General features: G+C 48.6%; 1 protein-coding gene across 6 annotated transcripts in view; it reads left to right on the plus strand.

Moving 5' to 3' along the window:
- The window catches only part of RFX1 (regulatory factor X1), a 36,198-nt gene that overhangs the window by 7,227 nt on the left and 2,371 nt on the right, over window positions 1-26,600 (plus strand). For 2 of the 6 annotated variants that reach the window (XM_072602123.1, XM_072602122.1), the window contains exons 2-20: window positions 5,558-5,919; window positions 14,289-14,398; window positions 14,707-14,790; window positions 16,089-16,181; window positions 17,497-17,592; window positions 18,451-18,546; window positions 19,157-19,561; window positions 20,209-20,303; window positions 21,355-21,664; window positions 22,072-22,253; window positions 23,078-23,197; window positions 23,308-23,423; window positions 23,753-23,871; window positions 24,002-24,111; window positions 24,333-24,484; window positions 24,568-24,665; window positions 25,715-25,864; window positions 26,062-26,270; window positions 26,355-26,508. In XM_072602123.1, coding sequence (XP_072458224.1) covers window positions 5,604-5,919; window positions 14,289-14,398; window positions 14,707-14,790; window positions 16,089-16,181; window positions 17,497-17,592; window positions 18,451-18,546; window positions 19,157-19,561; window positions 20,209-20,303; window positions 21,355-21,664; window positions 22,072-22,253; window positions 23,078-23,197; window positions 23,308-23,423; window positions 23,753-23,871; window positions 24,002-24,111; window positions 24,333-24,484; window positions 24,568-24,665; window positions 25,715-25,864; window positions 26,062-26,270; window positions 26,355-26,508 — 3,015 coding nt within the window. In that variant the 5' untranslated portion in view covers window positions 5,558-5,603. Of the gene's footprint in view, window positions 1-5,557; window positions 12,740-14,288; window positions 14,399-14,706; window positions 14,791-16,088; window positions 16,182-17,496; window positions 17,593-18,450; window positions 18,547-19,156; window positions 19,562-20,208; window positions 20,304-21,354; window positions 21,665-22,071; window positions 22,254-23,077; window positions 23,198-23,307; window positions 23,424-23,752; window positions 23,872-24,001; window positions 24,112-24,332; window positions 24,485-24,567; window positions 24,666-25,714; window positions 25,865-26,061; window positions 26,271-26,354; window positions 26,509-26,600 lie in introns of those variants that run through there. The other 4 variants (XM_072602125.1, XM_072602124.1, XM_072602126.1 and 1 more) reach the window with 4 other exon arrangements.

A 26,600-nucleotide genomic window follows, 5' to 3' on the forward strand; every position in this document is an offset into this window, starting at 1 on the left:
TAATTACTTAGTCAACAATCATTTATTAAGCACCTACTATGTGCTAAAATTTCTATTATCTCATATCATCTGGGATCTCACTACTACACAGCCATCCCTATATTTTGCCTTGATTGACTATCCCATTCTTTTTTAAGTGTGTTCCAAATCTTCTCTTCTCTCTTTCAACCCCTAAAACCACCTGTGCTTCCAGCAGATGCCTTTGCTTCTTTCTTCTCTGAGAATATATTGAGGCCATCTGTCATGATCTCCCACTTCTCCCCTGCTTGATTCCTCAAAACTCCTCTTACATTTTCACTCATCCTTGCCTCCTGTAATCTGGTCCTTGAGGAAGATAAGGTTCTTCTTATCAAGGCCAATTTTCTACCTGCCCTTCCCGTATCTTTCTCCAGGAGTTAACCTCATCCATCATTCTTTTTTATCTTCACTCTTCCAATTTACTTGCTTTTTCACTCTGTGCCTATACCATACTTAGGTCCGCCTTATCCTTTAAAAAAAAAAACCTTCACTTAAACCTTCCATCCCTTCCAAATGATCATCCCATATCTCTTCTTCCTTTCACTGCTAAACTACTTGAAATAATTGTCTATACTTATTGACTCCACTTCTTAAAACCTTTGCAGTGTGGCTTTTGACCACACCATTCTGCTGCTTTCTTCAAGGTTACCAGTAAGTGCCCCCCCCTTTTTTTTGAAAAATGTTTTTGATATTTTTGTTTGATATCTTCACTTCCAAATATTTCCCTCTCAAAGGAGTCCATTCCTTGTAATAATTAATAAAAAACAAAAGAAAGTGACAGGTGAGGAAGTGAAGGGTGCGAGGAAGGCAGTTCAGCAAAACTAACCAATACTTCAACCGATTTGACAGTATAGGCAATGTTCCACACCCATAGTTCCCCACCTGTACAAAGAAATAAAGGAAATGTATCTTCTGTCTTCCTAAGAACCAGGCTTGATCACTGACTGACCTTTAGCTGCTAAAATCTCCTGGTCTTTTCTTAGCTCTCCATCACCTGTTGCCTTTCCACACTTGTGACACTGGATCACCCCCTTCTTCAGGAGGGGGTTTTCTTCCCTTGGCTTCTTCTGTGATGCTTCACTTCCTTGGTTCTTTGACCTAACCTATTTCTTGTCAGTCTCTTTTGTTAGATCATCTCCTGTCTCCTGACCCCTTATTTTGGGTGTGCCCCAGTGCTCTATCCTAGGCTTTCTTCTGTGTATTCTCTGTGCCCTCTTGGGTGGTGCTTAATAATCTTATCTGCTCCATGTTTCATTTCTGGGCAGATGACTCCCACATCTACATGTATTTCTCTAAGCTCTCTCCTTAGTCCAGCCCCACAGCACCGGCTGCCACTAAACATTTCCAAAGTGTCCCTTAGGGATCTCTAAAACAGAGCTCATCTTCCCCTAAAACCCATCCCTCCAGACTTTCCTATTTCCATTGAAGGCTCCATCCTATTGTTATTTATCCAGGTTCATAAACTGAGGAGTCATGCTTGACTCTTCCCTCTCCATTCCCCATATCCCATCATTTTTCTGCCCTCACAACATCTCTCACAGCTATTCCTTCTCTCCACCCAGTTAGTCAAACAAACATTTATTAAGCACCTCCTTTTTGCCACGTACTGTGCTAAGTACTGGGGGTGGAGGGTCGGTGGAAAGTCCCTGCCCTCCAGGACTGCTTATCCTAATGGGGGGAACATGTAAAGAAATAGAGTGAAGATACGACCGCTACTCTAGATCAGGCCTACATCACCTCAGCTGGACTATTATAACAGCCTCAGAACTGGTTTCCCTTCTTTTCTCTCTCCCTTTTCTGACACATCTTTATCTGTCTGCTGAAATCTTCCTAAGGCTCAGTTTTTTCTTTCAGTCCCTCCCTCAAAAACTTCTCAGCTCCCCACTGCCTCTGAGATACAACACAAACTGCCTGTCCTGGGTGGTGCCTACCTACCTTTCTAACCTCTGCACTTCCTTAACTTGACATTCCAGGCCAGTCAGGTTCCTCTCTCCTCCCCTAGTTCAGCATGTGTGTTACCCACCTCTGTGACTCTGCACTCGCACAAGTTGTCCAGAATGCTTGGACCCTGAAAGGATAACATTCTGTCCTCATCGATATCAGTCAGATTCATTGAGTCTCCACTGGGCTGGTTTCTGCTCTGTACCAGCTCAATTTCTCTCTTCCCACCTCCCCCACGTGGTAATACTCTTTCCCATTTTAATTACTTTGCATCATACTTATTTTTGTACATACAGTATCTTTCCAGTAGAATGTAGGCTCCTGAAAGGCAGGGACTATTATGTGTGTATCTTTATATCTCCATGGCCTTGCTCATTATAGACCCTGGAATGTTTGAATTAAATTGTTAAGAAACAGGCCACATGACTTGAACATACCTATGCTGACTTCTGTGGATAGCCCTGAGTCTGAATGAACCCTAGGACAGGAGAAGCTGATTTTTTCTGTGACCACCCCTGAGGCAGCCATGGAAGTTGGCTGCATCTTTGGCTGTCTTGATGGACCCAACTGCATTTCAAGTACCACCTTCTCTTGGTGCCATTTTGAGAGGGATCATGACCAATTGTTGAGCTTCAGAGGAAGGCAACTAGTAGAGGGAAAGGTCCAGAAACTATACCACATGAGGCAGAATTGAAAGAAGTGGGATCTTTAATTAATAAAAGAGAAAGCCAAGGGAAAATGTAACAAAAGCCCCTAGACCTCTAAAAGGTCATGTCATGTTAAAAATGAAATGGGTTTGTTCTATGCTGCTCCAGAAAGCAGAACCAGCATCAAAGGGTAGCTATCCTAGCAAACAACAGAACATCTCCAGTAAGGATGAGAACCTAGTCACCAATCTGATGTTGTAGAAGAGGATCCAGTTTGGGAGGCATGTTTACCTATGTAATGTTTAAGTCCACTTTCATTTTTAAGACTGGGTTCTCTGACCTGGGAAGAATAATAAGAAAAGAGGCAGTAAATGCCTCTGTGGGCTTTCGGGTCCTGCTACCTCCTTAGATGGGCATTAACTGATGACTAGAGACTGAAGGAGCTGACTGTGAACAGCCCTGCTGAGAGGGCCAAAGAGGTGCAGGTGTACCTTGTCTGGAAAAACAAGAAAGGGAAAGGTGATAGTTTAATAGGGCTGATCTTTTCAGGATTCCCAGAAAGAGCCTGAAGTCTCGGCTCTCTGGAAACAGAGGTGGATTGTAGGAAATAGGCATGTCTTAGCCAAAGACAAGGTGGAACAGATCAAACTAGCTCCATCCCTAACAGCAGCAAGATCAAATTAACGGCCTTTCTGCATACTGGAGTCTGATTTGGGAGGTTCAACTCTTTCTTTCCCTTTCAGCCCAATATCTTCTCTGCACTGTAACCAAACCTCCCCTCATTCCCCACCACATTCAGAATGATAAGGGTGACAGGTTATTATCTTACATGAAGGAAGCAACAGAATTTCAAATGACCTTTCTATAGGAGAAGCAGAATGAAGCTGGAAAGCACTTTTATCTACTGAATAGAAAAGTCAGGCTGGAAGAGCTAGGTATGCCCCCCAATACACACACAATCACACATACACAGTGTGTTCAACCCTAAACTATCTTCTGGTTTGTAGCTGATCCCATGGGAAAAGTCAGTAGGGTACAAGAATTTCCCTATCTGCTTTTACCATTGGACTGATTGGTTAGTGGGCCACTTGTGGACTAGGAAGTGTACCCCAAGTTGATTGGCCACTCTCTTCTTAGAAAAAAGTCAGGGACCAGCAGATATCAGTGAAAAGTTTTCCAGCAATCAAATTTGTTCTCCTTGGCTGGAAAGTCAAGGATGTCAGATTATCTATGTAGACTTGTCCTAGTGATTCTTTGAAATTGGCAGGTCTCATTTCAGTCTTGGGGAAATGGAGGCCAAAGAAAAGTTCCTGTTAACCAGGTTAAAACAAAATAGTTCATTGGCATCCTCTGGTATCTTTCTAGTTCATGGTGATTCATAAGGGTTCTTTTGCCCTAGTGTCCTCTGGGCTAGGGAATCTGCTGAGATAGGGCAACAAAGGAATTATTTTCTCTTTGTTACAGAGGGGAAAAATGAATTACAATGAGCTGCTCACAGGCCCAACCTATGAACTTCAGTGTCAGAATTAGAAATTAACTCCAAGACTTCTGTTTCTAATCCTGTGATTCTGGGTAGCTAAGAGTCAAGGAGACTTGGCCTGGCCTAGGTAACTGCTGTGAAGGCAAGGGTGGGCAGTGTTCTCATTTCAGGAGACAAATAGCAGGGTCAGAAGAGAAGAATTCATTTTGTGGCAGAGGCTACAGCTAGAAAGGTGCTGCCTTTTTCTCCCTACCACCCGCTGGACCTAGAGATGGCATATCTTTCCCCTTTGAGGAAAAACTAGACTATAATAGGGCTCTTGACCACATGCCCCTTAATTATTGCACTTCAAGCATTTCCTTGACTCAAACCAATGTCCCTGATGTCCCCTCAGTACAGAATCATGCCTATTCAGCAAATGGGAAAACTGGCTGTTCCAGACGGGCAGTGACTTTGCGGCCATGCCAGAGGTTCTGTGGGGAGGGTCCAATTCTCCTCAGATGTGGGAGGAGGCTTCTCCTCCAGCCATTAAGAACCATGATCTCCTAGAAATGGTCTCACATCTAGTTGCTAATAACTGAGCATTTTTGTTAATCAATTTTACTAGGGAAAAGAGATTTTAAATATCTTCTGCCCCTTCCATCTGCCCTTGATGTCAAATGCCTTAGAAGACCGACAGCCTGATGCAGTGGAAGAAGTACTCACTAGCTCTGACATCAGAGGCTATGGTTCCAGCCCAGCATGGACACTGTCCCCCAGCCTCCCCAACTGTAAAATGAGAACCTCTGAGGATCCTTCCATCTCCAGGGCTATGACTCCATGCACTTATGCAGCTAGTGTGGTTCTGGCAATTTTACAAGTTGAAAGGACTCCTTTCCCTAACTGAGGTCATCTGGAAATAGGAATAAACTAGGGATGCAGCAGGGGTTCCCAGGATCCAAAGGAAGAAGATACCACTTCACTGTGGAACTCTTAGCTTTTTTTTAGAAACCCAGCTTGCCCTAGGGAAATTAGGTGGTGGGGATCTCTTGGTCCAGTGTAGAAAGTGAGGACAGCAGGACCTCATTAGACATTTGTTTGCCAGTGAGGGCTCAGAGGTGGTGGAGCATAGACAAGCCAGGCCTCCCAGGGCAAGCGGCAGCCACAGACCTAGACAGGCAAAGCTAGATACAAATGTGACCACTTTACCATTTGAATAGTGGAGAAAGGCTGGCTGGAGCGCCAGTCAATAAGAGATTGGCCTCAGGGACCTTTGAAGAATTGGTTCCCAGTCTAGTTCTGATAATGAATTCACCCATGGTCCCTACCATGTACCCATGCTATAATGGACTCTAATTGGTTATGGGCCATGGGGTCTAATTAACTTAGTGGCAAACCCAAATGACATCTGGGAGCTGTATGATGTCCCTGATTTGCTCTACTGTGGATTAATTCTTGTTTTTCCTTCTTTTGTTTTTTTCCTCTTCCCAAGGAAGCAAAAAAAAGCCTTATTTATTATCATTTTCCCCACTGTTGGCATGGCAACACAGGCGTATGTTACTGAGCTTCAGGCGGCCCCGCAACCACCACAGCCTCAACAAGCCCCTCCACAGGCTCAGCCCCAGCCACCACCACCACCAGCGGCCCCTCAGCCACCACCACCGCCACCACCACCACCTGCCGCCACCACCTCCCAGCCACAGTATGTTAGTGAACTGCAAAGCCCACAGCCCCAACCTGCCGGCCAGAAACAGTATGTGACTGAAATCCCAGCCCCCCCAGCACAGTCACAGCCCAGTGGCCAGCCTGCCCCAGCCCCGGCCCCCCAGCAGTTTATCGTGGTGACGGTCTCAGGTAAGTACAAGAAAGAAAGATCTGGTCTTCTAGTCCTTATATGAGATGGTTGTCCTTGGAACATCTGTGAGCATCCTACCTATGAAAACCCTTTGGGATTAAACTCTAGTATCTAGCATAACAAAAGTTTTAAAGTTCCACAGGTTAAAGGTATCTGATTCTAAGGCCTCTAATCTGTGATTTAATAGAGGGATTAGGGGCAGCTAGGTGGCACAATAGGTAGAGTGCTGGGTTTGGAATCCTGTCTTAGACACATACTGGCTGTGTGACTCTCAGCGAATCGCTTAACCTCTCTGTGCCGCAGTTTTCTCACTTGTAAAATGAGGTTAATGATGTCACCTACTTGCCAAAGTTGTTATGATGATCAAATGAGACAACGTGTGAAGTGCTTTGCAAACCTTGAAGTGCTACATAAATGCTAACTGCTGCTATTGTTCATTCTGTTATTTCTGATAATTGTTTTTATTTAGTTGTGATTAAGTGATCATGATAATAGCAGCAGTAGCAGTAGGCCTGCTCTGATGCAGGGGGATGATCTTAGTTTTTCAAAGGCTATGCCAGCAGGCTATGCCCACATACAACTTGTAGTTTTACCAAGCTGGACTAGTATTAAGTTGGAGTCTGTGACACATTCCATGCCTTCCGTTGAAGGTTGGAGGATCTCTTCAGGGGATTGGCTGTCAGGTGATGATTTTTTTCAGCCACAACAAATCACAAAGCATGCCTAAACAAGAGAAGGCTTAAAGTGGACGTTATTGTTCTCCTCAAACATTTGAAGAGTTCTTATTCGGAAGAGGGATTACATATGTCCTGCCCAGCTCCAGAAAATAGAACTAAGACCAGTGAATAGAAGCTACAGGGGGGCAGATTTTGATTCATTAGTGGGGGGAAATTTCCTAATGATTAGAGCTGTACAGTGGAATGGAATATGTCCATGTCATCTTGAGGTCTTTTAAGTGGAGGTTACATAATCACTTGTCAGGGTTGTTTGACTCTAGGTGTCTATGACAAAATGCATGCAGCAGAAGCGGAGTTCTTCATCAGTCAAGGAATTAGCCACAATGATGAAACTGGGTCCTTGAAGTATAATTACAAATAATCGTATTCATTTTCCTTTTATTATCCCTAAAAGAGATTGCTAATAGCATCAGCACTTGGATATAAAGAATTCACCTGCCTTTATATGGGGAGAAGCTTTCATTTTCTAGGAGCTTCTGGAGCAGAGTTATGAACCATTTAAAAGTCTCTGACCCAGTCCCTGTTTCAACACCCAGGCACCATAAGATTCCCAGAAGACATCTAAATTACATGATTTTAATGATCTCCCTTGTGTTTTTCTTCAAATACCATAATGATCACAGAATTATTGTCCACTCTGCTCTTCACCCTAGTCCCAGGCAGTAGCATTATCACCCAAGGCACTTCAAGGCCAGTGAATCATTTGCAAGTCTGTTTGGCTATCAGGGGAACTGATTTAGAGATAGGCCACAAAGGGTCAGAATACATAAGTTTAAAAGTATATTTCTCTAGGGATCGGAGTTCTGACAAGGCATCTTGTACATTTGGGTAATGGATATGAGGGATATACAGGGAAGTCTCTATGTTTGTGGAAGGCCACATGGATGAAGATGAACATCCGGGAGAATCTTAAGCCTAGGAGAGGTTATTACTTATGGTGCAGACTTCGAGGATGAGGTCTGCTATATGGTATTTCATTCCTTTTGCCATCTTGGTCAGCTTTGATTGGATACATCCCCCAGTTCAGTTGTTACCAAGTAGGGTGAGCTTACAGTTCAGTAACAGCCACCGAAGGTGTTACGGAGCTCACCACACCATAGGTTGCTGTTATATCGCTTGGTTTAGCCCTCTGTAGAAATTGTTCCAGCCAGCATTTTTATCTTTGACTAGGATAAAGGTCTAAATGGCATGTTTATTGTATGTGCTAATAACTGTCAAATGAGAGGGTTATGGGTTTGAACTGAGATTGTAGGTAGGCTGAATCTAATAAGGTGAAGTTCAATCGGGAGAAAGTCCTACATATGGGTTTGGTTTTTTTTTTTTAATCAACAACATAAGTGATCATGGAGACTTCCTAGGGAGCAGATATGGAGATCTTAGTGATTCTGAGCTCCTTGTGAATCCACACTGATCTAGCCAAAAGATACACAGACAGCTTGGGTTGCATTAGCAGGCAGAGCAGTGTCCAAGACAAGAAATCAGACAATGCCACTGTCCTTTTCCCTGGTTAGACCACATCTACAGGCAGGGACAAACAGAATGAGAATAGGTCTCAGAGGACAGTTACCATAATGGTGAGAGCTTAACCATTCTGGCCAGGAGTTGGTTAGAGGAACTGAAGATGTTTAGCCTAGAAAAGAGAATATTTAAGGGAGTCCTGAATTGCCATCTTCACGTGTTTGCAGACTGAATGAAGGATCAGACCTACAGCTAGGACTAGTGGGTGTGGTGTAGGGTGTGAAAGTTACAGAAGGACATTTCAGCTCAGTCTCAGGAAAAGCTTCTTAACAATTGGAGCCATCTAGAGATGGAATAGATGCTTCAGTGTGTAATGAGGAAGGATGGATGGCCGTTTACTGGATGATGTAAAGGAGGCCTCCATTGGCTTAAATAACCCACCAGCCTTAGGATCTCTTTCAACCTTATCACTTGATGAGATGGGTGGGACAAAGAATAGGGCAAATATGTTCACCCAAAATTCCCTTTCCTTCAATTCCTCTTTTTTCCTCCTAATTGTTTTCATTTTGTCAGTCTCATGGGCCTTCATTGGAACAAAATATCTACTTGCCAGCCTTCTAAAGGAATGAAAGGGGCTTTGAGGTACTTTGGTCCTAACTATTCAAGTTGCTTATCTAGGGCAAAACATTTCCACAAGAGCACCCTCAGGTACCTTACTACAAGAGACTGGCTCAGGCTCAGGGACTGCCAGACCCTGTAGGCTAAGAACTGTCTAGGTCTATTCCATGGCCAGAAACAATTGGAAATTATCCAGGGATCAGAGCAGGGAAGGGAGAGGCCCCCTGGCATTAGTTCTCCAGAGTGAGAGCGGGAACACACATACAGGAGGCAAGTTGAGGGAAAAATGAAGAGCTGACTAGATTAACAACAGTCCCCAGCCAATCTGCCCTGGAGGTGACTTTAAAGATGATACTGGCAAAGATCAAATTACTCATACTGGGAACAATACTTTGGATTCATAAATCTCTGTCCTCAGAAGCAGCCAAACTTTTAAAAGAAACCTGAGCAGGAGGGAGGAAGAGTACTGTAGATGACAGTGGGCTCTACGCCCAGAGAGGCTGGATGCCCAGCTGAGGATAGGATGTGCATTCTGGGTCCCCTAGTTTCTCAGGAAGAAAGAAAGTAGCCCTTTGGTACCAACTTGTCAGTGTTAAGACTGCGATGAGTGATGCTTTCTTCTTACTTTCACAAACTTTGGTACCAAGAGCAGCAGAGAAATAAGGCAGTGGGCCAAGACGACGTGTCATACAGCTGCATCTAATCTTTATTTCTTTTGTATTAGTTTGTCCTGGAAATCTGTTTCTGTATGGGGAGAAAGTTTGAATGTCCTTGCTAGAATCACAAGAGATTGTATGGGGTGGTCATGGTATTTGGAAAGTTCTGATGGCAGGAAGTTTTTCTTTATATTTAACTGAAATCTACCTCTCTGTAAAGCACAGCATCCCCCTACTCCGCCCCATCCCAAAATCTTCAGCTTGTTAGAGAATGTTCCTTATCTGTTTTCCATGATATTTTTAAGAGTGGAAGGGCAGGTGGACCTATGGGTATTCTGACCCCTACAGGTGTCTTATGTGCCTATTTCTCCAGACACCTGGGCTTTTTTACCCTCTCTCTCTTTGTGAGTTGTATCAAAAATTAGCTCCCCACAGATAGAAAACATGGACTTAAAAAAGTAATGGTGTAAGGCTTGGGTCATATAGGATATCAGGGGCAGAGCTGAGCTAAAAGCCTCAGACCTTTATGATTCCTGGCTTCTGTGAAAGCTACACACACACTTAGGCTGGGAGCCAGGAGGCTGCCCAGGTTCTATGAGCAATGGGAATTTTAATTAGGAGCCATTTCCAGGAACCTTTTTTTCCCCTCAAACCAACTCCCCAGTGGGAGTATCAGATCTCTAAGTTGGTAACATCACAGAATCTGTATTGAACTATATGGCACAGAGTCAAGCCCTGATTTCTGGACTAGCCTAACCCTATATGTACCCCAACAAATCTTGCCTCTGTCTGTAAAGGATCCCTTTCCTTAAGAAAGTCAAAGACTTTAATGGGAAATCTAATTCAATTTCACAACCTTCCCTCACTGAAAGAGTCACTCCTTATATTCAGATAAGGCACCTGAGATCCAGCTGGCTTGGGATGATACAGCACATCCATGGGAAAACCAAAGACCATTGATCGAGTGAGAGGGAATTCAGTGCAATCCACCATTATGACACCAAGTTCTCTGGCTATTAACTTCAGGGGCTCTTGGGAGAGATCTTTTCTCACAAATCTCTATACACATCTGTACGTACACAGAAAGCTATAGATAGACCTACCCAGAGAGATATGTGTGCATAGAGGAGGACAGAGCAGAGAATTACAGAATCTCAGGATTGGAGTGGACCTCGGAATCATTTAATTCACACAATATCTGAAAGGACAAAGGATCATGTACCCTCTACTTCTTGAAGTCTTCCAGTTACGAGGTACTACTTCCTAAAGCAAAATACTCTACTTCTGAACAGCTGTAATCATTAGTCAGTCTTTCTTTTCATCTGGCTAGGCTCTACCTCTGCAGATGCAGAACAAGAGATGACTCCTTGTTCTGACCCCATAGGCTGAGCAGGATCCCTCTTCCGTAGGACAGCCCTGCAATGTAGGGGAGTTGGAGCACAGATGTGAATCATAGAGAGAGATGTACACAAGAGGGGGTGGTAGGTCAGGAGGCTGAGGAGATATACCTGCCTGCCCCCTACCCGCCTCCATGATTCAAACAAAGACAGTCAAACTATCCATACACAGTCACATAGACACAGATGTAGTCCCATAGCTGTGGCCACAAATGGTTGAGCGCGCGCACACACACATATACACAGGCATCTCTACAGGCACAGATCCACAGGTACCCTTTGCGACATAAGCACATGTGTATGAAGCAAAAAGCCTGAAGTTATAAAGAAGCTCACTTACCAGGTGTTGGCTTCTCATGGGGTTCTTAGTACTGCTAGAAAACCAACCAAACCAATTAGAGCCTCAGCCCAGGCTGTAGAACTCTGACTATTAGCCTGGTGGCAGTGAATGTTCTTGCTGTGCTGTGCCTCAAGTAGAAACACTGAGGACTTGTGAGAAAAAAATGACAGTTGCTGTTAACTTTGGGTCTTGCCCAGGGGTTCCCTTTTAAACCTCTTCAGGCAGCAGCCAGAGATGCCACTAGCCCAGCGCTGAGCTGTGAGACAGGAGGCATGACAGCGAACCAAGTCAAAGCTCCATTCCTTTCCATACCTCCATTCCCAAAGCCCAGTGTTTACAGCTTAGTTGATGTCCCATTCCTTTAACTGGGGACACAGCGTCCCAGCTTAGGTTACCCACACTCCTAGGTGTGTTGGGAGCATCACGTGGCACAGTGCTTTCTCAGGTTGCTCCCAGCCTTACCAGTTGGGCTGGAGTCATTAAATGCCTCTTCCCTTGAGGCCACACAAGGATACCAAGGGAGACCCAAATAAAATCCAAGCAAAAGCCGTTAAACTAAATCCAGAAATTGATGACTTTGTAGGCTATCCTTGAGGTCTCTGGCTGCCAGAATTATTTCAGTAAGCATTGCCTGTCATTATCATCCCCTAAGAACCATCCCCCTTTCCCAATACTGAGCAGCAGTGGGGTTTGACTGCTGTCTTTCTCATCAGATCAGCATGCAAACTATCTTGGTATCAAGATTGTACCTAATTGGCCAGGACCCAGCCTGCAGCAGCTTCCCAAGGCATCATCCCCAAAGGGCTCAATCATTCCTGAAGCCACAAGGGCAAGTCTGAAGGTCCTGGGCTTTTAAACAGAGGCTTCAGCTGTGGGTGATTCTTTGGGCCCTGTGCTGATGAGCACTTTCATCCATCTCTCTGGGGAAGATGATGAGGAAGTGATCTGCTCAGCCCCACCATCCCTTAGAAGATTCACTTGTCCCTTCTACTCCTGCTCAGTGCTTCTACACAGGGAAAATGGAATGCTTTCATCTTCCCTTTACCTTGAGACAAAATGACACCCCAGAACACCCCCCCACCCGGTTCTTGCTCTCCAAGCCTTGTAAAAAGGCACCTTCATTCAGGATATTAGCAGATTTCCCTGAAGCACTAGGGACCAAAAGTGCCACCAGCATGCGGGAACAGATATCTTTCAAAGGTTTAGGATCCCACTGAACTCATATAGAGGGCTAGAGAGAGAAGGGGGAAGGCTGAGGATTTATTCTTTGGGAAAAAAAATAAATAACCCATCCTCCTGCTCATCACCTCAGAGATGTGCATGAAACTTGACCTCCTTCCTGATAGCATCTCCCCAGCCCAGGCACTGACCTCTCAGTGTGCTGCAAAGGCCCCTCCTTGTTTTGTACCTACTATGAGGGGGATGTTTATTCAGAGAGAACCCAAGGAGCTTTGGAGCAAACTCGAGGGGATTAATTCACCAAGGTTGCTAGTATAAAAGCTGCCCTTGTTCCCACCTGCTCTTGCAGAGAGGCGTGACCAGGAGCTGGCCAGGCAGGCCACCCCTGGGCTGCATCATGTTCTATGACTGCCTCTTCACAGCTCCCTGCCAGCGTGAGTAACCCCTCCCTTCTCCCCCCACCCCATTGTGGTGAGTTGCACACTGAAAAAGTAGGAGGGAACTGGGTGTGAATGAATGGAAAGGAGGGAGGGAGGGAGGCAGCCTAAACTAAGGGGTTTGAGGGTGGGGGGCAGTATCCCAGACTTCTACTGCCTCCTGAGACTAAGTTTCTTTGTTCTTACCTGCAAAATAGATAAGCTGGTGGCTAGAGTACCCTGGTGGGCATATTGTAAGAATCAGTAAATTGGGCTAATGTGCTTTAGAAGTGAGACCAAAAGCACAGGCTTGAAGGCAGGATCTTCCAAATCTCCATCCCAGTCAGGGAAAGATTCTACATCTGAGCTTTTGTTTTCCTCCTTGGACAAGGACATTCTCCCCTGCCTTTCTGTTGTGTCTGCGGAGCAGATGACGTAAAAATTCCTCTCAGCCTAGCCAGGGGTAAATAGAGTGAGGACTGCAGGGAGCATTGAGGAGGAGGACATTAAGAAGACTGGAGACTGTACTATAGGAGAATCACTTGAAGGGGCTGGAAATACTTATTTAACCCAGAAAAGGGAAGAGTGAGTAAGGACATCATAGCTTGTATTTCAACATCTGCAGAGGAGTTGTATGGAAGGAGCAGACTTGTTCTCCTTGACCCCAAGGGGCGTAATTAGGAGGGGAAGTCCTAGAGGGAAGTTGCAGGGACTTATTTTTGCTATAGAAAAGGAAAACTTAAGATGTCCAGAAAACTTACCAACAGTTGTCCAAAAGTGAGACTGGCTTCCCAGAAGGTAGTGAGTTCCTATCACTGGAAGTCTTTCAGGTGGAGACTGGGAGATTCTTTGTCATTCCTTGTAAAAAAGATTCTTGTTCAGAGGTTAGACTAAATGATCTCTAAAGCTCATGCCTTCCACCCCTGGGATTCTGAGCTTCTGTTGTTCTTCCTGAGAAAGCCATCCTGGTTCAAAGCAAAAGTCAAAGGGGGCTGGGGTCAGGGAGAGGGGAAGAGCATTGGAGTTTGAGCCTGGGGCTCCTCTTGTACTACAGAGCCATTCCCAAGGATTGGCCTCACAAGACCTTCAGTGCTCTAGTTCTGTCTAGCCTTCCCTCTCTCTTTGCCCACATCTCACTGGACTTTAGAATACCTCTTCCATGCCAATCATAGGGCCATACCTGGGGCTTTCCCCTAGGAATGAAGTCAGGTGGAAGAGTGGATGGATGGAGTGGACAGGCCCTAAGCCTTAGAGCCCCTAGACAGCATTGCTGTCTACACATCCGGCCCATTTCTACAGGACCCACACACATGCAGCTGGCATGGGAGGTGACCCCAGCCACATTCGAAAGGATAATCTGTAGCAGGAAGTATAGACCCTACTGGAGCTCTGATGCTTCCCACGTCTACCCCCAAATACGTCTATCCCCTTCCTAACACTCCAGGAACTTTCTCAGATTCTAGAACTAAGCACCTAGGATCCAGATCCAGATCCCAAGCATCTCATTCCCAGTATCCTAGGGACAGTACTGCATAGTGTGCCTGATCTGCCCCCTTCCTCCCTACAGAAGGAGCCATGAGGGCCAGTGACACTGTCTCAGAAGCTAGCCCAGGCTCCACAGCCAGCCAGTCTGGAGTGCCAACACAGGTGGTCCAACAGGTCCAGGCCACACCACAGGTATGGGGCTCCCAAGGTAAGGGATTGAATAGTTGACCCTCAGCATAAACGGGTTCTTGGGACCAAAAGAGGCTATCTCCAGCCACTGGGGGCTTGAGAGGAGTATAGATATAGACTGCTTCTCACTGTTCCCTCCTCCATCACTGCCCTTTAGCTTTGCCCCTCACCATCTGCCAGAACCATCTGTCTGTCTTCTTATCAAGATGCTTTGCTTCATTCTGCTCAGCTCCCTTTCCATCCTCCCTTCGCTCCACAGTTTGGGGGTCAGGGCCAGCCTCCCTTCACCTCACTGGGCTTTGTTCCAACAGCGGTTGCTGGTCCAGGCAAGTGTGCAGACCAAGCCTGGTGCTGTGTCCCCTCTGCAGCTGACCAGCATTCAAGTGCCCCAGCAGGTAAGGCTGACCCACCCAAGTGCTAACGGGAAGGCAGCACCATCCTCTGGGGCTTCCTAGGTCCCACCATCCCTAACCTTGAAAACCAAAGATTCCTAAATGGGGCTGCTGACACCTCCTTTACTAACTACCTCCGTCTTGCCTGCACACAACTTGAAAAACAGAAACCTCTTCTGGCCTACCCAGTTCCAGTCCATTTCTAATCAGGGAAATTAGAGCTGCCAAACCCTTGGCTGGCTGTCCTTTTGGTCAGGCATCTCCACTGAGAAGAGCTGTGCTAGCTTGGTCTGTTTTTTACCTTCCCAGAGGCAGCCAGTGTCAGGGAAAGAACACTGTCCCTGGGAGTCGAAATTCCTATATTCTCTGTTCCCAAGTTACTATGTGGCCTTGAGAAAGTTACCTAAAACCTCATAGGATGATGATGTCTAGAGCTAGAAGGGACCTTACAGATCACCAGGCTCTATGTGTTCAGAGGTGCAGCATGGGCATTGGAAAGGGATGTGGATTATTAGTCAGAAGATTCACTGTTTTACGTCCTGTGTGACCTCAGTGAAGACCTTCCCTTCTCTGGTCTTGGTTTCTTTATTGGCAGATGAGATGATTAGACTAGAACTAGATGATCCCTAAGGCTCTTTGAGCTCTATAAAGCCCTCTAACCTCTGAAGGTTAAGGGAAATCAAGTCATCTTCCCATTATACTTAAGCACCTCTCAAACAGCAGACTTCTGAGATTAGGATTCTTATGACTCTTGGTTCTAGAGGCTGGGGGCTCCTCTTTGCATACTCTACAGAAAAGAGATTAACCCATGTACCTATGGACCCAGGCATCTTGAATTAAAGCAAGTACAGCAAGAGTGAGGGAGAGGGAAGCCTCAGGAACCATGGAAAGAAGGCAGATTCCTGTTCTTGCTCCGTTTTCCTCCCTCACACCTCCATTACAAAGAAACCTTTTGGGTTTACGCAGAACCCTACTCCAGTAGCCTTGGGCTGGAGAGCATGGACCGTGGAGGCAAAATCCACACCTCCCACCCACAAGGGTGAGCTGGTGCAAATGAACCCTACCGCCAAGAGGCATAGGGGGAAAGCATTGAACTTAGAGCCAAACAACCAGGGTTTGAATCCTGACCTCAGCCTCACTGAGCCTTGGGTTTCTCATCTACACAATGATGGGGCTGGATTAGATAGAGTCAGAAGATCCTTCTAACTCTAACATGCTTTGACTCTTAAAGGTCAGCCCCCTGGGATCGGGTCATGCTCTCTGCATCAGCTTCTTCCTAATCACAAACGTTCCCCACACAGCGGTTGGTGGTGCAGAGCACAGCCCAGGCCAGCAAAGGGGGCCCGGCCTCATTAGCTGTTCATAGTGTTCAACAGGTGCACTCTCCCCCAGAGGTAAGTGGCAGCTCCCAACCCTGTAAGCCTTCCCTCTCTCCCAATCTATTTCTGTCCTCTTTTTCTCTCCTTAAGCTGTTTCTCTACCCTTCTCCTCCCTTACCTTGCTTCAGACTCTCAGATCCAGGCCTCTGTAGGTGACATTTAATGAGGTCAGGGTGGCTTCCAGCCAAAGTTAGCAGCTAAGGATTTTTGTCAGGGAACAGAAAACGTCCTAGCCCAGACTGAGCTCCTGCAGAGCCTGGGCTTTTAAGCTCCAGGAATGGAGAGCACAGCACCTTATGAGGCTGGATAATGCATCAACCATGTCCTGGGTTGCTGTGTGACTCCTCATCCCCATCCCCCTCTCCCAGCCCTACCATGGAAAGCTTCATCTCAGAGATAAAAGCAAGCTTTCATGTCTCCCTTACTCCAAGATCTTTACAGGGATTCTCCAGTCTTGGAGTCAGGGGCAGGTGAGACATGAGGGTTCATAAGCTAAGACATTAAGAGCAAGGGCCAACTCCACAAGAGGCCCAGTGGTGTCTTGGGAGCATCACTCCATAGCCTAGGGATGCCTGTCCCTTACCCTGACCCCTCCCTGCCTCCCAAACCCCTCCCAGACTAGTGCCCATAAAAGAACCAAGTGATAGTCATAGATTCCCTGGAATATAAGCCCTGCAAAGCCAGAGAGAACACAAGGTCTTTACCCCCTTTGGCTGTCTTGTTAATTATCTCTCCAATAATATCCCTCCAAACCATTCCAGCATTTCAGTACCAAACCAGAGGGTGGTGGTGAGCATGAGGCAAAGTCTGTCCCAGGGGCTAGCCTGAGAAATACCAAGGTGGACTTTAGAGAAGGTCTAAGAGAGATTTGAGATCAGTTCTTAGCAGGGACAAGTTTTTAAGGGGGAGACGCAGCCAGTGCTGGGCTGAGCAAAAGCTCAGGGGTTCTGGGCTCATTTGCAAACTTTGTTGCAAAAGGGGTTCTCTTCACACTGTGATCTGTGCAGCTTCACTCTAAGCCCTTTAGCAGATATAGGGAATTGCTGAGAGTGGGTCCCAGAAAAAAGCCCACCCGATATCTGCCTGAGCCTCTCCTTGCCTCTTTCTGTCTTTCTCCCTGTGTATGTGTCTCTCTCTGTCTCCCTCTGTGTGTATGTGTCTGTCTCTCTCCTTCCCTCCCTCTGTGTATCTTTGTCACTCCTTTCTTCCTCCCTCCCTCTCTGTGTCTGTCTCTCTCTCTCTCCATGTGTCTGTGTTCTCTTTCTTCCTCCACCCTCTGTGTATGTCTTTCTCTCTCTCTCTCTTTCTCTCTCTCTCATTCTTTCAACAGCGATCACCAGGACAGGGGAACAGCTCCACCAGCAAAGCTGGCTCCGTGCAGCAGCTCCAGGTGCATAGTGTCCAGGCCGTCCCTGTCACACAAGAGGTATCTGACAGGGGAGGTGCCCAGGCAGAGCTGTTTCTGAGGGTCCTGAAATAGTCTGGGATGTGCATCCAACTAGCACTGACCCTGTATAACACTTGGAATGGGAGGTCCACCATGGGGTTTGGAGTTGAGACCAGATTCCAAATCCTCCTTCTATTGATTCCCAGTGAGACCTTGGGCAAGTTTCAACTTCTTTGGGCCTCAGGCCTTCATTCGTCTAGAGGTGATTTCTTAGGCCTTTCTGGTTCTCAGTCTGGTTCAGTGACTTACCCAAGGCCACACAGCAAGTTAGGACCAAAGAACCCAAGAAAACTGAGGTCCATTAGAATGACTTGCCCCAGGAATGAGGTTGGAGATTAGATCATTCACCCTCCCTTCCTAGTAAATGCTTGCCACTGCTTCTCATTGCCCCGCAACAGCTGACGGTGCTCATTTTATCACAGGATGCCGGGATCTGCCCTGGGAATCTCTTAATGAATGAGGGAGCAGTGGGATGGGAGGCAGACAGTCTTTCTGTCGGGTTCAGTTAAGCCAGTGGATAGTTTCTCTTTATGGCCTGGCTGGAATATGTGAGCATTGGCCTTTTCTGTCCAGGATAAACTGATCATTACCTCTCTGCATTTCCCTTTTGGCAAAGAATCATGAGAGGAGCAGGAGGGGAGAATCAGTGGGTCAGTCCATTCCACAGACTCTGGATGGTGTAGCCCATTGTAAAAGCAAGAGGGGCCCCAGATTCTGGGAGTCCTTCACCTGCTTGAGGGCTAGGCCCCCAGCGGCTCTCAGCCTAATGAGTGACAGGACAGTTAGGAGAGATGGAGCTGCTCCTTCAGTGATTCGGGGTGCTGTGTGTCCCCTCAGAGATCCGTCGTGCAGACCACTCCACAAACACCAAAATCAGGCCCAGTGCAGCAGCTGACAGTACAAGGCTTGCAGCAGGTCCACGTCACTCAAGAGGTCTGTGCTCTTTGAGCCCCTGGCTCTTCCACTTACCCTCCTCTCACTCCCCTTGGAGGTTTTCCCTGGCTAAGCTGTGATTGGATGGGCAGTTTTCTGGGCACTAAGAGAGGCCCTAACAACCAATGGGCTCTACAGGGAGGGAGCTGAGCAGATGACTCTAAATACTGTGATTCCCATCTTTCAGAAGGGAGGCCTATTAGAATATATTGCCCCAAGGATAAGGTCAGGGATAAAACTGTGACTTGCCCACTTTCTGGCCTAAGAGAAGCTGCTATACATGTTTTTGGACTGTGAGACCTTTGTAGGGCATAAACCAGGGCGTGGAAGGGCACCTTTTAAAATTCCAACCAGACGGACACACCCAGCCCGGCCCCGCCCCCCTGTCTCCCCTCCCCGCAAGGTGCGAGCCTGTGGGGCCTCCCTCCTCCATCCCTGGCCAACTTCCTAGTTTCCCAGGTGGCCCAGGGCAGCGTCTCGGGCCCCTAAGGCCCGTGGAAGGGCCCCGAGCTCGGTGCATTTGCCGGGCCGCCCCCTACCCGCACCTCTCCTGCCCAGCCCCACCAGCAGGGCTGCGGGTGACAGGCCAGTGTCTCTGTTTGTCCTCCAGTGCTCAGGCAGTCAGTTCCCCGCTAGGAAGGGAGAGCCGCAGGAGCCAGCAGCAGAGCCGCCTGTGGTGCGGGCCGAGCCGGGCGAGCGGGCTGGAGAGGCACCCCTGCTGTTAGAGTGCAGTAGCGAGATCCCGCAGTTAGGCAGCGGCAGCCCGGAGCCCCGGCTCCATTACCTGCCCGCGGCGGCGGCGGCGGCGGCAGCGGCAGCGGCAGCGGCCGAGCCGGGTTCAGAGCAGTGGGTGGAACTGGTGCGCGTGCTCCCCCAGCAGCTGCTCCTGCCCCAGCAGAAAGTGGTGATCGAGCCCCTGCCGGGGCTCTCCTCCCGAGCCAGCCCCGACCAGAGAGTCAGGATCCAGAGAGTCCCCCAGGTGCTAGTGTTCGGCACTGCAGCCACAGCCCTGAAAGTAGGTGGGGAGAAGGGGGCGGGGCTGACTTCTTCTGCCCAGAGCCTGCCCCGGTGCCCCCAGGCCTCACCTATAGAGATTCTTCACCCTTGGCCCTGGGACCCTCGCCCTTCCCTGTCTCCCCACCGCTCCTAGGCTCTGCTTTTTACGGATACAAGCCCTGCCCACTAGTTCTTAGGCCCCTCCTCCACTTAGCAGCACCATCCATGCTCACCCCTCCTTTCATTTAGTCTCCATTTTCTGCCGGGCAGTTGGCCTGGGTTTCTGGCCACTGGGGTGAATTTATTCTGAAGAAGAGCAGCAGGGTTTCAGACCTTGAACAGCAGTTTTTCTTAGGCAGACTGCCAGATCCCTTGTTGGGAAGCCTCTGGGCTCTATGTCTGTTGGCCAAGAGCACAGGATTGTAGGTGATAGAGCTCTTCCAAGAAGATGCCTGTGCTGTCCTCCCCCCACCTCGCCCCTCCCATGTAGAAACTCTGGTCTGGATCAGTCTTAAGCCAGAGAGCAACCCAGTCCCAGGGGTCCCTGCCCTGTTGTATCATCTGCAGTGCAGCCTGTGTGCCTCTGTTCGAGCTCACATGCTGCTGTCTGGCCCCAGTGTTAGAGGACGTTGGTCCTCGCCATAACCCTTTGGTCTCTTGTCCCAGGTGCAACAGCTCCAGCAGGTGCCCGTGCAGCATGTGTACCCCAGCCAGGTTCAATATGTGGAGGGCGGTGATGCCAGCTACACAGCCAGCACCATGTGAGTACATCAATGAGCAGATCCTGTAGCCCTCCTCCCATCTCCCCCAGAAACCCAAACTCCAGATGTAGACTGGGCCATCCTACATTGCAAACAGGCGAAGCCATCACAGGCCTTGCCATTAAGGAACTTGCTCACCTCCAGCAATCAGAGGATTATGTAAGGCATGAGATGTTGAAACGTATCAGGAAAGTTCTGGACAACAGAAAGTAGGTAGATTTCATGCTGGCCATGGTCACATATGAGGAGATGGGGATTGAAACGGTCTTTTGTAGAGAGGCAGAATCTTTATAGGTGGAGGGAAAGAAGCAGGGCATCTCAAGAAGAGGTAGTGGTATGCTCAAAGGCACAGAGACCAGTGAACCTGGCACTTCATGGCATTGTTAGGAGAGACCCACCTGCCCAGCTGCAGAGTAGGACAGGATTGTTAAAAAGCTGTGGAAAATAGAGCTGAAGTCAGGCTCTTGGTGCTCTTAGAGACCACTTTTTTTGAACTTCTGTGAGCAGTAGAGAGCCATGGGCACTTCATGAACTAAGAAGGGATGGGATCAGAGGAAGACTAATTGTGGCAGGATGGAGGGAAAAAGTCTTGAAGCTGCAAAGGTTTCCATCATAGAGAGCAGTGGGAATGGAAAGGAGGGAAGAAGCAGTTAGGCTTTGACTGTTGATTAGAGCTATGGGATGGACAGATAAAAAGTTAAGAAGACCCACCATGAGCCCAGAGTGATGAGAAGGATGACAGAGCCAGTGACAGAAATGGAAAAATTGTACAGAACATTCTCTTGGTTTCCCTTTGTTAGTTTTTGGTACTGTTCTAAGGTGGAAGAGTGATATTCAGCTCAGCCCCCAACTAGACCAAAGCAACTGGGTGCTTCTGGTGGGGAAAGTGCCAGGAGGCTTATTGATAGGCAAAAGAGGACCCTAGCTCTAGGTCCAAGGTGACTGGTGGCACTCAAGGCTTATGACATTAAACATCTGGATATGTCTGGGCTTCCCACAAGCTCTGCCACAGAAATGGCCACCCAGTCCTTCTTCCCTGCTTCCCTTACAGTCGCTCAGGTACCTACCCCTACACAGAGACACCACTGTACACCCAGAACACGGGCACCAGCTACTATGAGACCCAGGGCACAACGGCGCAGGTCAGCACACCTGCCACCTCACAGGCTGTGGCGAGTAGTGGCTCAGTGCCCATGTATGTGTCGGGTGGCCAGATCGTCACCAACTCTAGTGGCACAAGCGGCGGAGGGGGCGGCGGGGGCGGCGGGGGCGGCGCCGGCACCTACGTGATCCAGGGCGGCTACATGTTGGGCAGCTCCAGCCAGTCGTACTCTCATACCACCCGTGCCTCACCAGCCACTGTAAGTGCCCCTGTGTTCCCCCCCTCCCCCCAAAGGGAAAAGGGATGGGGAAGAGGAACATCACTTGGGACAGAGGCAGGGGTGAGCCTTGGGAATGTTTCTGCAGCACAGCTATCTCCTGCCTTCTAGTGAGTACCTTGGGTAGTGAGCTTCCAGGTGAGGGTACAGGCCAAAAGGATCAGAAAGGGAGGGGAGAGCCCAAGTTCAGAGCAGTTCATACCACCTGCCTCCTAAGGATAAGCAGAGGGGAAAAGGGAGAGCAACAAACATAGCCCATGACACTGCCCCCAGGAAGGCCCTAGGTCTACCCTAGTTGTCTCCTTTTCATGCTGGGGCAATATGCAGGGGTCTTACCTAGGTGGGGGCTGGCTCCTTTCCCTGCTCTCCCCCACTTCTCTTTCCCCTAGGTTCAGTGGCTGCTGGATAACTATGAGACGGCTGAGGGTGTGAGCCTACCCCGAAGCACCCTCTATTGCCACTACCTCCTGCACTGCCAGGAGCAGAAGCTAGAGCCCGTCAATGCTGCCTCTTTTGGCAAGCTCATCCGTTCCGTTTTCATGGGCCTCCGCACTCGCCGACTTGGCACCAGGTATGCCTGTCCAGCATTTGAGGTCCTTCCCCAGAGCCAGGCCTCAGGTCTACTCCCAGGATTGAGCCCTTGGCCCCAGCGGGAACAATCCTTCTTCCTTCCCTCCCGTAACTCCACCCACTAATACCCACTTTTAACAAAGCTTCACCTTTATCTATATGTGTCAAGTGAAGAATTTCCTCTCCTCATCCTCTTAGGTGGTGGGTTCCATTTTGATGACATCCTCAGTCACTCCCCTAGAGATTTATTTGGGGCAGATTTCCCCCAGTGAACTTGTTACAAGAGCCTTCATGGTATAATGGATAGAGAGTTGGCCTCAGAGTCTGAAAGAGCTGAATTCAAGTCCCACTTCTGACACTGTGACCTTGGGCAAGCCACTTCTCAGTGTGCCCTGGCCAATTCTCATGCTAAAGGGCTGCATTACTAGATAGAAGCGCACAAGGTGATAGTTGGGCCTGGGATCTTTCAGATTGAGAGCAGAATTAACTTATTGTTTTCCATGCTGGGAATTCCTCCACACCTTCTACCTCCCTTAGCTATGCCTAGAATTCCTTGGGACTTCACAGAGTTCACCATGCACTTATCATGTGATGTCAGTTGTAATAATCTGTGTTAGCACATGATCTCCCTACTATTATGAGCTTCACAAAGATAATGTCTTTTCCAAACTTCGTACCATGCCCAACATAGGCTCTGCAAATATCCGGCAATGAATAAGTATTGTTCAAATGAATGAATGAATCCCTCCTAAGTAATAATAAGGGCATCCCTAGCCCAGACTCTCTCTAACTTTCCCCTCTTTTCTTTCCTGCTCTCCTTTCCAGGGGGAACTCCAAATACCATTACTATGGCCTGCGTATCAAAGCCAACTCTCCACTACTACGCCTGATGGAGGACCAGCAACACATGGCCATGCGGGGCCAGCCCTTCTCCCAGAAACAGAGGTAGATATGCTTTGATACCCAGCCCAGGGGGTCTCTGGCTGGCAAAGCACCAGGCAGGGAAGACATTCCCTCCCACCTGGACTCTCCCTTTACTTTCCCTACCTTCCCAGGCTTAAACCAATCCAGAAGATGGAGGGCATGACCAATGGTGTGGCAGTAGGACAGCAGCAGGCGTCAGGCCTGTCTGACATCAGTGCCCAAGTCCAGCAGTACCAGCAGTTCTTGGGTAAGGACCTGTCCTCATGTTTAGGAACATTGCCACACAGCCTACCCTGCAAATGGGTCCCTCCCCCTCCATGCCCCTTCTCTCCAGAATCCCCTGACTCAGAGGGGACCACAGAAGGAAGATAGAATTTAGGGAGGCAAGACTTCCTAAGCCCTGCAGAGGTGTAATGTGAAAAGAACTGGATTAAGAATCTTTGACTTGTGTTCTACTAGTCAGCATGACCTTGGACAGCTCACTTGATGTCCCTGGGCTTCAGTTTCCTCATCTCTAAAGTGAGGAATTGGGATGAGATGATTTCTAAGGTCCCTTCCATAAATGCCCTCACACAGATGCCTCAAGGAGCCTGCCAGAATTCACTGAACTTGACCTACAAGGCAAGGTGCTACCTGAGGGGATTGGACCTGAAGACATCAAGGCCTTCCAGGTCCTGTACCGGGAGCACTGTGAGGTATGGGACCAGGCCCAGGGTCCAGAGCACCAGCACTGCCAGCTGGGAAGCATGGGAGTAGGGCTGTGCTCTTCCCCTGATGAAGCTGTTCCTGCCCTGCCCTCCTCAGTCTCTCTCCCCTCCTTGCCAGGCCATTGTGGACGTCATGATTAATCTGCAGTTTACGCTAGTGGAAACCCTGTGGAAGACCTTCTGGAGGTATAACCTCAATCAGCCCAGCGAGGCCACCCCCCTGACTGTGTGAGTATGACAGGGAGCCCTAGACAGCCACAGCAAGAGGGCCCTTTAAGGCCTATGTCCTGAGGGAGGGTTCCTCTCTCATGTCTATTTATTCTTCTATGTATGTCTGTATGTCCACGTTTCTATATGTATATCCCTGTATATATGTCGGTGTCCCTGTGATGTGTCTGTTCCTGATTACGTGGCCATCTCCATATCCATGTTTGTGTGTCTCTGGACAGCCATGATGAAGCAGAGAAGCGGCTGCCCAAGAGCAGCCTGGTGCTCCTCTCCAAGTATGAGCCTGTGCTTAAGTGGACCAAGGACTGTGACAACTTGCTGTACCAGGGCCTGGTGGAGATCCTTATCCCCGATGTGCTGCGGCCCATCCCCAGTGAGTAGGGGGTGGCTAGGGGCAGCCAGCTGAGGCAGGAGCACTCTGCTTACCTCCCCAACCATTCTATCTGTCCTCCACAGGTGCCTTGACACAAGCAATTCGGAATTTTGCCAAGAGCCTAGAGAGCTGGCTTACCAATGCCATGATGAACATCCCTGAAGAGATGGTTCGGGTGAAGGTGAGGGGGATGGAGCTTCCTGACCTGCTGTTAGTTATCCCCATCCTAGAACACCAAAAGCCCCTGGAACTTGTATAGGTTAGGTGGGATTTGGGATTTAGAGAGTATCCTGGAGATCATCTGGTTCAACCTTTTTATTTTACAGTAGAGGAAACTGAGTTCTAAAGAAAGTGACTCAGCCAAGGTCACACAGGTAGCAAATAGAACTGTAATATGAATTCACATCCTCTGACTCCCAAACCCAGTGGGTTTTTTTCCAACTGTGGAGAACTATAAATGCCAGACTCAGGAAATTAGATTTGATCCTAGAAATAATAGGGAGCCCAGCCTAATTAGACTGGGCCATAGGCTGGTGATTGGCGGCTGTGCAGGAAAAATGAGAAGGGACAGGCTAGTCAGGTTGTTACAGTGGTCCAAGGTGAGAGGGAGGAATATGGTGCAGTGAGAGGACATTGGATGGGTGTGGAGCCAGACTCGGATTCAGACCCCAGCTCTACTACATGCTCGCTACCTGTGTGACAACTCTTTCCTTTGGCAGGCTTCAGTTTTTATTGTTCAGTCCTTTCACTCATGTCCAACTCTCCATGACCCCATTTGGAGTTTTCTTGGCAGAAATACTGAAGCATTTTGTCATTTCTCTCTCCTGCTCACTTTACAGATGAGGAACTGAGGCAGACAGGCAGACTTACCCAGGGTCACACAACTAGTCTGAGGCCAGGTTTGAACTCAGGAAGATGAGTCTTCCTGACTCCAGGCCCAGCACTTGATGCACTGTGCCACCTAGCTGCCCCACAGGGCTTCTCTTTACACCTCTATAAAATGAGCTGGTTGTACCAGATATTCTCAATACCTCCAAATAATTTAGCACTAAGTCCTGTTACCCCTCTGAAATCACCACCCACTCTGGACCACAGTTTTCACCTCTAAAAGGAGGCCAGCCTAGATGGTCTTGAAGGTCCTCTGCAGCTCTAACCTTGGGCTGTTCTAGGGCCTGGATGCAGGGGGAGGGGAATCATGTAAACAAGGGCATGAAAAGGCTTTGCCCACAGGTGGCTGCAGCCAGTGCTTTTGCCCAAACACTTCGGCGCTACACCTCCCTCAATCACTTGGCCCAGGCGGCCCGGGCTGTGCTTCAGAATACGGCCCAAATCAACCAGATGCTCAGCGACCTCAACCGTGTTGATTTTGCCAATGTGCAGGTACCAGCAGCCCCTAAGGAGAGCTGGGGCCTCCCGGGAGGGGAGGGTCCTGGGCAGCCCTGTCCTGACCATCCAACCTTCTACCCCCACCTCAAGGGTTTCTGGGGATGGCATGATGTGGTATGAGAAGGAAACCACTTGTGGCTGTGGGCTCAGAGGTAGGCCCAAGCCACATCTCTCTGGCTCCATTTCCCCAGGAGCAGGCCTCATGGGTATGCCGCTGTGAGGACCGTGTTGTGCAGCGGCTGGAGCAGGACTTTAAGGTGACTCTTCAGCAGCAGAACTCACTGGAGCAGTGGGCAGGCTGGCTGGATGGCGTGGTTAGCCAGGTGCTCAAGCCCTACCAGGGCAGTGCCACCTTCCCCAAGGCTGCCAAACTCTTCCTTCTCAAGTGGTCTTTCTACAGGTGGGTGGTACCTGATGAATGGGGACTGGGGGCAGCCTGACTCAGCCGACCAACCCCAGGCCTGCCTGCTTCCTCTTCCTCTAGCTCCATGGTCATCCGGGACCTGACCCTGCGCAGTGCAGCCAGCTTTGGCTCATTCCACCTGATCCGACTGTTATATGATGAGTATATGTACTATTTGATTGAGCATCGGGTGGCCCAGGCCAAGGGAGAGACACCCATCGCTGTCATGGGCGAGGTGGGTACAGTAGGCAGACTAGGGAAGATTGGAGGGGAAGGGGAAGGGACAAAAGGAGGCAGCCTTAACTGTGCCCCTGGGCCCACTCTCCC

Source organism: Notamacropus eugenii, chromosome 4 (assembly GCF_028372415.1).
Source record: "Notamacropus eugenii isolate mMacEug1 chromosome 4, mMacEug1.pri_v2, whole genome shotgun sequence".
In the NCBI taxonomy this organism is placed as follows: domain Eukaryota; kingdom Metazoa; phylum Chordata; class Mammalia; order Diprotodontia; family Macropodidae; genus Notamacropus; species Notamacropus eugenii.